Genomic DNA, 10,712 nt, shown 5'->3' with positions numbered 1-10,712 from the left:
CTCTCTCTCTCTCTCTCTCTCTCTCTCTCTGTCTCTCTCTCTCCCTGTCTCCAGGCACCTTAACACTGAGCATGCTCTAGACGACAGGAGCACGGCCCAGTGTCGAGTCCAGATGCAGGTGGTACAGCAGCTAGAGATACAGGCACGGCTCTTTTAGCATTATTACATTGTTGTTGATTTCTAATTATTTTCTACATACCTGTTTGTGTGGCCGACTAGGCCAAAGTGCAGCAGAATCTTATATACCGAGACCACCTAAACAAAGGAATCCTTGGGCCCGCACCAAACCCATTATGACTGTTTTAATTGAATTAACGATGTGCTTATTTTCTCTCCTTTCCAATTAATAACGGAGTGCATCTGTCCCCTGTCCCTGCATGTTAATTAAATGCACTTTGCACCTGAAGGAAGCTTCTGAAGACAGGAAGTATTTTTAGTAGGTGGAGCGTGACCTTATTAGCGTGTCACGCTGCCGAGATAATGAGTCCGGTGATTGAATGACATTATTACTCAGCATCCACGGCATTCCCACAATACACTGGATTTACACCACGGCTGTCTATTTTCTGTACTGGATTTACACTGTGSTACTGACAGTCAGGCCTGCTTTAGGCCGGGGTAGCATGGCAGACATGCTCTTAGAGTTACAAGTTCTCTCTCTCTCTCTCTCTCTCTCTCTCTCTCTCTCTCTCTCGCTCTCGCTCTCGCTCTCGCTCGCTCTCTCTCTCGCTCTCTCTCAACCCAAGCGTTCCACTATAACGTTTTTTCCCGCTCCGGCAAACATTTAGTATTTATGTTGTTGGGGTTTTGGAGGGTATTCGAAGAAAAAATGAATACTTATTGTTTATATGTAACAATAAGTATACACAAAAAAGTATTGTGTTTTTCTTTCTTTTTTGGGGGGGGGGGCCCAAAGCCACCGAACCTCGTGTTTGCGGTGTGACCAATTACCAGTTGGCGTTTGCTGTTTTATGTCCGTCCTTTCCTCCTTTTTTCCCTTCACTCCATCCCTGAGAGCCGTCGCTGGTAATGAGGCCCAGTTCAGTCTAGACCAGTGTTGCTGGATGCTGCTGCTGCTGGGTTGGTGTTGTAGCTAGCGCACGAGGAGTGGAGTTCAGTCTGTTCACACTACCTGGTCCCTGTCACTCCCAGTGAGTTAGATTGATGACAGCAGATCGCAGGGCCACTAACTAGACCTCCAAGGGAACGGGGGGGGAGCGTGGAGGCGGGTCTGGCTGGCACTCTGTTTAGAGGACCCCTTCACCTCTCGGCAGCTGTTGGCTGGGGTTCATCTCTCTAACAGTGTCCACAGGACTTTGAGGAGGCACTCAGGACCCTCTAATTTATAGCCTGAGTAGCTTGTTGCTGTCAAAGCACCCGTGACCTAAATTCTGCTATTGACAAAAAGATGAAGTGCTATTTGTTTTCCCTGACCTCTTCGCACTAACTCCCTCATGCCGACACCACTAGCAGCAGAAATGTTTTGTCTCTCGCCTCTTCCTCTCCTCCACTCGTTTGGTTTAAGTCTGTGTCTTCAAGGCAGACTTAGCTCGGAGCCCACAGACCGGGCACATGCAGGATTCATTACAAGAAAGACAAGCTCGATAACAAGATGTATTACTGTTGCAGTCTGGGGAAAATCGCTCATTTCTAAAGCAGTTTTTTTTCTTCTCTCCTTCTCTCCGCCTAACAGCTTTCTAAAGAACGTGAGCATCTTCAGGCGATGATGGCCCACTTGCACATGCGGCCCTCGGAGCCCAAGCCATCTCCAAAACCTGTGAGTGCATATTGCTCTATATACAGTAAACAGGGTTTGGCTGAATGAGACAGTTTAACCGTCAGCAGTTGAAATGGATGGAGGGATAGTGGGATGATAGTGGGATGATAGTGGGATGGAAAGGCAATACCAGGTTACACCTCTCCCATCAGATACATCTCAGTCTATGACAGAGAGGACAATAGAGCCAGGAGTGTATTAAATCACAGGCTTGAGTCCTTTGCCAAAACGCTGGGTCATTTCGTTGTGATAGACATAATGGTTAAAACAACCTGTTAGCAGTGCAATAGCTGCTTAGCACCACAGTCCAAAGCAGCACTTAAAGTCGAGTGAGAGAAATGAAAGTATGTTTCATTTGGACAACAAACACCTCAACTGATAGCTGTACTGGTAAAGATGATGAGCAATGAAATAGCCCAGTAATAAGTATGCAATAAAATGGGCCTAAAATAGATACAAAATCCTACAAATATGGGCTAAAATCGGCAAAGAATCTATTTGACACTATTTCACTTTAGTATATATTTGCATTGAATATGGATACACTCACGATACAAATGTATTTAAATTATACACTATTTTTTTTATATTACATGTGCAAAAACAATGCGTCATTTTTGTTAGTATTATTTACCTCAATTTTAAAGCAGTTGAAAAAAACGAGAGATCAGAAACGTTGTTAGTATGTTGCTGCTGCTTAGTAAGTGCCTCATTTCAATGGAATAATGCTCCATTGAATAAAGTAGAATCACAAGATAGAATAATTATCCTGCAAACCCGTCAGGAATCATCTGCTTTCCTCCAGYTTATTATTCAATCACTTTTTTCCCTCTTTTTTTTTTATCTTCACAACTCCAGCAGCTTGGTTACATCTAGTCTAAAAAAGGATGTTCAGGACTGTAATCCAAGACTGCATATGAATGAATACTGTTAATGAACTATTGCATTACATAAACCGCACATGAAAGAACTGCTAATTGCATTTGATGGTGCGTAATTCGTACAGAGATCCTTAAATGAACAAACTCTCTCCAGCTTCAGTTTTAAGGCTCCCCCTTTTGGAGAACTAGAGCGGAGCGTACTTATACTGTAGATTTTGGCATACGAAAATGACTACATGTGGATAATACGTGTTATATGCGGGGGGGGGGAAATGCATAGTTCCACCGCAATAGGAGATCTGTAATAGATATCATAGCATGGGTTTACATCCCGAACATGGCTGGGGCTGGGGTTGAAACAGCCCCACATATTTGATAAATATTAATAGTGTGAATTTATTGCCGGCTGCTGAAATGAGTCCTGTTGGTTCATCACTGCAACCCTTAACAGCTATCAGTAGCCCAACACAAGGTGTTCCTCGCGCTGGGCGCACTGTCTATTATATGACCCCATTTACTCTCTGAATGGCACTTCATTAAATGTTACCTTTTGGCCATGCCATGGATGGATGAAAAGTTACCAAGGCTGCAAGGCCCAGAATAATGAGTTTTTTTCTCTCTCTCCCAGACCCAACCTTGAATATATATATTCAGATGAGCAGAGAGGTGGCAAAGTGCTCATCCCTGCCTCTCATTCGCTCTCCCGCTCAGTTAGGGCTTTAATAAATTCCATTTTGCAAATACTAGGATTGTATGCCTGCAAACATGTTACGCTTGTTGCCGTACCTGGTGGGGGGAGAGGAGGGGGAAAAAAGAAGACGGAATCTTAACACTATAATATACATGCTATTACACACACTGATAGGATTTATTATGGAGTGCATTTTTGCTGTGTTTGACAGCGTGTCCAAACCCTTTGTGGGTCTCTGTGTTGAACATGTAACACGTAATGACTGTTCACAGTGTTTCTTGGGCTGTGTGTGTGCGTGTGCGTGTGCGTCTGATGCTTTGAATGAATAGGGGATTAAGTAGGATCAGACTTCAAAGACCTGGTTGGTTTGGTGCCTTGACCTGGCCTGACCTGTTGTGAATTATATGGAGATTCCTGTATTATACACATCAAATACACTGTTTTGGAAGCTGTCGTAGGGGGAAAAAACGACAATATACATTTTCCTTTTCAATTGTCATGCTAGTTTACTGTCTGTGCTGTGTTCTACAGTGACAGTTGCTGTCGTCTAGTCTACTTTCCTCGCCAAGGTAGTAAAGCGTTTCTGTCTCAGACAATGACGGATATGACTTGTCCGTCGTCATTAATATTCCGCAATTAAATGACATCATTAGCACATGAAAATCATAATTCATTCGCATTTTATATTTTACACCTTTGAAAAAATCGGCTGACGTGTGCATGTTTTTGAAACTTACACTCGTCAGTCTTAGATTCATTCCTCCTTCCACTGTGCGGTAGAGTAAACTTGTACTAAGGCCACAGCTAGCCTGCGCAGTAACTCTGCAGTCCTATGGGACGTTCTTCTCTCTGACTAGTTTGAGTTCATGTAATAAATATATGGCATTTAGCAGATGCTTCTATCCAAAGCGACTTGCAGCCATGCGTGCATATATATATTTTTTGTTTACGGGTGGTCCCGGGAATCAAACCCACTACCTTGGCGTTGCACGCGCCATGCTACACCAACTGAGCTACAGAAGTACTGCTGTCAGTACAGGCCTTACAGTATTAACTAGCTGCCAGTCATCTCAGCCCAGACAGTCCCTCCCAGAATCAGCTCACTAGCTTTAAGTGGTGCTATAATGATCAGCTGAAAGCCATAGATGCACCATAGTCTCTCCGACCTGACATCTCATTGTATTCATCAACACATGCTGTCGCAAATGATTATTGAGGCCTCTCACGCTCTCTTTTACAACCCTGCGCCCCTTTCAAAGTGATCTCCAGTCACGTTCACAACGTTCACCAGCAGTCCACTCGTCCCGTTCGCAATTAAGCCAATTTGGTTGGAATATGTAATGATGTMATTTCCATTCCAGCTAAATTAGCACAGAGACGCAAAGGTCAGGGTGGAAATTTCCACTCGGTTGGTTGGAACCCCTACAATCACATCACATGTGCCCAATGAAAAAAAATAAAAAATAAAAGAGGGTGAAAAGCTCTGTGGATTAGTGACGGGTTTCAGTTAGCGTTAGCGGAGAGGTAAAGTGACTCTGCACGGGTTTCAGTTAGCGTTAGCGGAGAGGTAAAGTGACTCTGCACGGGTTTAGTTAGCGTTAGCAGAGAGGTAAAGTGACTCTGCACGGGTTTCAGTTAGCGTAGCGGAGAGGTAAAGTGACTCGCACGGGTTTCAGTTAGCGTTAGCGGAGAGGTAAAGTGACTCTGCACGGGTTTCAGTTAGCGGAGAGTAAAGTGACTCTGCACGGGTTTCAGTTTTAGCGGAGAGGTAAAGTGACTCTGCAACGGGTTTCAGTTAGCGTTAGCGGAGAGGTAAGTGACTCTGCACGGGTTTCAGTTAGCGTTAGCGGAGAGGTAAAGTGACTCTCACGGGTTTCAGTTAGCAGAGAGGTAAAGTGACCTGCAGCGGGTTTCAGTTAGGTTCGAGAGGAAAGTGACCTCGCAACACGGGTTTCAGTTAGCGTTAGCGGAGAGGTAAAGTGACTGCACGGGTTTCAGTTAGCGTTAGCGGAGAGGTAAAGTGACTCTGCACGGGTTTCAAAGAGGAAAGTAGCCGCATCGCTTTTGTTTTGTATCCAGGAAAGGTCAGGGTTGCCTGTGCTGTAGCCTGGCCATCTGTAGCCAGCTGTAGCCATCTGTAGCCAGGTGGTGGTGGTGGCTGTCTCTGGCTCTCTCCCTACCACAGTTTAGTACACACTACACGGTGAGTTGTCTCTATGTGGGCGTTAGATGGTGGTTGGGATAACATGGATGGCTGATCATTAGATCATCTTTAACAGCATGCTCTAATTAGAATTCTTATGATACAATTTGATCCTTTAATTCGTGGAGATTGGTTGCTTCCTCTAACACAGCTTATTAGTGGAACCACAGCTGTAGAACTGCAGAGAATCCACTCTCGTTTTGTCAGAGAGCCCCTTCTGATGTAAAACCCTCTTTCTTTCTCCCTCCCGCTCTCTTGCTTCTACTTCCTTCTTCTCGCCCTCAATCCTATTTCTCTCTGTCTTTCTCTCCCTCGCTCTCTTTCCCATGTTCTCTCTCCCTCTCCTTCCTTTCCTCACTCCCTCGGTCACCTCGCTCCTTTCCCCCTTAATCAGCTGAACCTGGTGTCGAGCGTCACCATGTCGAAGAACCTGCCATCGGCGTCCCCTCCGAACGTACCTCAGACCCCCACCACGCCCAGCGCCCCCGTGACGCCCATGTCCCAGGTGCCCCAGGTGCCCTCCCTGCTCAGCGCCGCCAACGTCCCAAGCATGGGCGCCATGCGTAGACGTCACTCCGACAAGTACTCCATGCAACTGTCTTCAGGTAAGACCCTCTACACTAAGCCCAGTCACCTACTGTTATGATCATTAATAAAGTTGGGTTCATTGAATTGAATTGAATACTGTGTTGGACTCCTTTCAACGCATTGCCACTAATAGTTGTTGTTGTACAACCGCACAGTGTTTATTGCAATACGGAATGTTAGATTTAAAAAGGATAAAAAAGGCCTCTGTATAATCAATCCATATGTCAATAGACCATAACGTTTTCTGAGCGTAAATATGACGTGAATGTCAATTCAGTTTGAACGTTAAGATGTTCTATGTATTAAGCTCTTTGCATTTTAAAAGGCCTGTCTTTGATGTTTATATTTACTCTCTGGTATTTAGCATAAAATATGCATAATTATTCAAGTTCGTACAAAATATCTACATTGATCTAATTTGATATGGATGTATTAGTGTTTAAGATTTCTCATGAGAGAGATTAATGAAAAATCTATTTTGGAAAATGGAAAATGCTGATTTGATGTGTGCTGCCCTCCCCTCCCTCTTCTCTTCTCTTTCTCTCCCTCTTTTAATTTGATGAAACCCTAAACTAATTCCAATACCACGGGGAATAAAATTTACCAATTATTGCAGGTGGTGACACAGTATTTATTTTTCCAGAGATCGCCCCAAACTATGAGTTTTATAAGAATGCCGATGTCAGACCGCCATTTACTTATGCAACCCTCATAAGGCAGGTGAGTGKGAGAAAAAAATACATTAACTTTGCCTGATTAGATGTAAATGAATTGCTGCTTGAATCGCATGCAGCTTTGAGAGTGTGTGTCATGCTGCCTAGTTAGTAAACCATTACTTGATGTCGTCTCATTTCAGGGTATCATGGAGTCGGGCGACATGCAGTTAACGCTTAATGAAATCTACAGCTGGTTCACCCGCACGTTCGCTTACTTCAGACGCAACGCAGCTACTTGGAAGGTACCTACCCTAAACCTACTCTTACAGCCTTAGAGTACACTACTTCCTCATCTAGAGACACCTCTTTGTGCCATGCCTGCAGTAAGAAAAGCTTGGAAGAACATTGATTTACTTGACACCAACAGATTAGTATCCCACTCCCCTAGCTTTAACCTGACCTCTTGAATAGAGTGAATTTTTCCAACCTCTTTCTCTCAGATGACAAGTGAAAGAATAATTCTGCCTCTGATATCGTTTTCTAATTTGGTGCAATTAATAGGCGAGGCTGTGGATGAGGAGTGGGGCCTGGCACGCTAATTACAATACAGCCACTCAATCATCAGCACCTTTTGTTACCATGCACCGTATTACTTCTCCTCCTGTCCCTCCCCTCACTCTATATCTATCTCGCTCTCCTCTTTCTCTATCTTTCTCTCCTCTCTCTCTTCCTCTCTCTCCCTCTCCATCCCTCCTCCCACACACACCCAGCCTCTCTTGCATATCATTGGTTAATTAGTCTGAAAGATGGCTGTTTGCCTAGGGAGGCTGGGGCTGTGGCAGGGGGTTTTGTGTTTAGTGTCTGGCCCGTGTGCTCCTATACACACACACCATAGCTCATAGTGGCGGGCTGGCGGCCGCGTGTCGCGACTCAGAGGGTTATGTCGTTCTGCGAAACTAAATGAGACCAAATTGGAGAATTAGCCTGTCAAGGAGAGAACACAACCTTTATTTAGACCAGGACAAAAGGCTACAATTTGTATCTCTGTCCTAAACAACTTTGCCTTGCCCTGCCTCTCCAGCACAGTTAAAAATGTTTTCCTGTGCCGTCTGTTTGGGGGAAGTGTGTGTGCGTTGCTGAATAAAGTATATTCCTGCCTCTTAACAACACACATGTATAGTGTTTATTCTCACCACCTTCACATAATTTGTTAGCCAGTAAGAGCCAGTGGCCATTGTGGTACTACTCAGGACAAGGAAGGGTTGGGGGGGGGGGGATCCAGCATATATCCACTCTCATCAGCATGCAGAAGTCATATCAAGAGCACTAGGTTCAGCAAAGATGAATTAAATTGGATTTGGGATGGCAAATGATGTTCGGTGGTGTAATTACTGATCCACAGGGTGTGCTGGCAAAGAACCGGACTCTTCCGGATGTCCACATCGGTCGTGTGTGTCTTTATTGACTTGTTTAGTCAATTGTTTTATCACTGACTGGTCATTAACACACACACTTACACAACTCTCTCTCTCTCTCTCTGACACAAACACACACACACACACACACACACACACATTACACTCTCTCTACTCTCTCTCTCTCTCTCTGCTGACACAAACACACACACACACACAACTACCTTACACACCTCTCTCTCTCTCTCACTGCCACAACCCACACAACACACACCACACCATGTAACAACACTCCTCATCTCTGCTCTCTACTGCGCAAACACACACACCACCACATTAACACACTTTCTCTCTCTCTGAAACACACAGACACCACACACACACACACACACATTACAGCAACAACTCTTCTCCTCTCTCTCTCTGACACACACACTAATTACACTCACGCTCTCTCGCTCTCTCTGACAACACACTCTCTCTAACAAACACACACATATTACACTCTCATTCTCTCTCTCTCTTCATCTCCTCTCCGTCTCTCTCTCTCTCTCGCTCTCTCGCTCTCTCGCTCTCTCGCTCTCACTCTCTCGGAAACACACATAGTATTGGTTTTTTGGAAAGGCCCAGTCGTGGTATAGAGAAGTGTTCAAAATGGGCATTAGAAATATCTCAGTCTCTCTCTCTTTTACAATAACCTAGGTGATATATTTACATTTTGAGCTCCCACATTTCCTTTGTAAGGCGTTAGAGGGATGATCTGTGATGGGCGTGTCATTTGATTAACTGAGAAAAAAGAGAAAAAAAAGAAATATAGGGTGATTTAATATCTGAGCTTGGTCTCATCAGCTCTGAGACTGGAGGATCCAGCCTCCACTCTGCTCCTCACTCCCCAGCAGCTTATTAGATCTAACTGTATAGCATGCATAATAAAACTGCTCATTTTCTCATTAATATTAAACTGATCATATTCAAAGCCATGGGCATTAAGATCAATCAAATCCTGGGATTTTCAGGTCAGATGCGGAGATCTGCTCATGTTTTTTTTCCCTTTTTTTTTCTTCGAGAATCTCTTTTCTTAAAGGGGAAAAAAACAGTATACCTCGTTGGGAAAAGAATGCACGTGAAAGTGGGCGATATTAAAGCAAAGGTTGTTATTTGTAGGSTTTTTGATGCATGTTTTAATTTGGATTTATCTGGAATGTTGGGGAGGAATATTGTATTTCTTGTGTTGATTTTCTTTTTTTGTATATATTTCATGTTTGCATATACATGCAGTAATGCATGCATGTGTTAATGCATGCATATCTCAGGTCATTTTGATAGCAACGCTTTGCTTTAAGGGTATGTGACAATATTACGACAAAAAGGTGTCCAGATCTGATCATTCGTTTGACTCCTATCTTGACAGCATGCACAGACTATTTCGATATAGTAGCCATCCTTGTCAGCCTACCACACACACAYGAGTCATACCCTCTCACACCAACCYTCCTCCTCCTCTTATCCCCCACACCTCATATTGTCACCGGGTTAGCTGTTAGCCACCAGATGGGGAAGGGCCTCAAATCTCTGCTACTGTCATCTCCTTAAGATACTGCCATGAAGACTAGAGCAGAGGGTTGAGGGTTGCTGCTTGCTACTGACATCACCATCATCACCACGGCATTACCACTTCTGTCACCAAAAGCCATTCGCTATGCTGATTACCTCCTTTCAGCCTACTTACTCTGATTGATATGTACTGTGTGTGACTTGTAAGTGCATTCGTACTCGCTCACTTTTACTAATTAAATCAATGGCGCGTGAACGTTAAGAATTTCAACCCCAAAAATCAATTTCGCGTCGTTTTTTTTTTGCTCCCTTTCTTAGGTGGATAATAAATTTTAAAAAATGAAATGACTCTTTCCGTGACCTTTCTCTGTTTTTTTTTTCATCTGTAGAACGCCGTTCGCCACAACCTCAGTCTGCACAAGTGCTTTGTGCGTGTGGAGAACGTGAAGGGGGCCGTGTGGACGGTGGACGAGATGGAGTACCAGAAACGCAGGTCTCAGAAGATAACAGGGTACGTTAGAGCAGAGCTGTCACTCTAACTCCCCACCTAGTCCTAGGGCCTGTACCGTATTACCACTAATAATCAGGCATTTTTAAATATCACTGTAGTACAGTATATKGTGTGTGTTCAAAGGCTGCCRTTCATTCTAAGATGATTTAATGTCACAGCTATGAGGAGAAATACGTATTTTAAATGTTACACCACTTGACTCTTTCACTGTTTAATATACAACGATGTTATAATTAGAATTTAAAATATATGTTGCAATATGCCATTTTGTAAGAATGTGTATTTCAAAATGTTTTGTGTATTTCTGTTTCCTGGTGTAGAAGCCCGACGCTTGTGAAGAACCTTCCCTCCAGCCTGGGCTATGGAGCTGCTTTAAACGCCAGCTTACAGGTAAACACCCAGCATTAAGCTGCGGTTGCTCTGTCAGATCCTGTAC

The 10,712-nt window shown here is 44.0% G+C and overlaps 1 protein-coding gene and 1 long non-coding RNA gene across 9 annotated transcripts in view; both read left to right on the top strand.

Moving 5' to 3' along the window:
• foxp2 (forkhead box P2) overlaps positions 1–10,712 on the top strand; it is a 121,719-nt gene that overhangs the window by 100,009 nt on the left and 10,998 nt on the right. For 4 of the 8 annotated variants that reach the window (XM_024136205.2, XM_070438351.1, XM_024136200.2 and 1 more), the window contains 7 exons: positions 55–142; positions 1,694–1,777; positions 5,947–6,157; positions 6,784–6,860; positions 6,997–7,098; positions 10,155–10,276; positions 10,597–10,666. In XM_024136205.2, the coding sequence (XP_023991973.1) occupies positions 55–142; positions 1,694–1,777; positions 5,947–6,157; positions 6,784–6,860; positions 6,997–7,098; positions 10,155–10,276; positions 10,597–10,666 (754 nt within the window). Of the gene's footprint in view, positions 1–54; positions 143–1,693; positions 1,778–5,946; positions 6,158–6,756; positions 6,861–6,996; positions 7,099–10,154; positions 10,277–10,596; positions 10,667–10,712 lie in introns of all 8 variants that reach the window. The other 4 variants (XM_024136203.2, XM_024136204.2, XM_024136195.2 and 1 more) reach the window with 1 other exon arrangement.
• LOC139024012 (uncharacterized) lies at positions 4,994–5,940 on the top strand. Its single transcript, XR_011475248.1, has 3 exons — positions 4,994–5,078; positions 5,111–5,203; positions 5,324–5,940. It is a non-coding gene; the product is annotated as an uncharacterized lncRNA (long non-coding RNA).

Source organism: Salvelinus sp. IW2-2015, unplaced genomic scaffold, assembly GCF_002910315.2.
Source record: "Salvelinus sp. IW2-2015 unplaced genomic scaffold, ASM291031v2 Un_scaffold803, whole genome shotgun sequence".
In the NCBI taxonomy this organism is placed as follows: Eukaryota; Metazoa; Chordata; class Actinopteri; order Salmoniformes; family Salmonidae; genus Salvelinus; species Salvelinus sp. IW2-2015.
The sequence above is the reverse complement of the archived record's forward strand: the minus strand, read 5'-3'. Positions and strand labels throughout refer to the sequence as shown.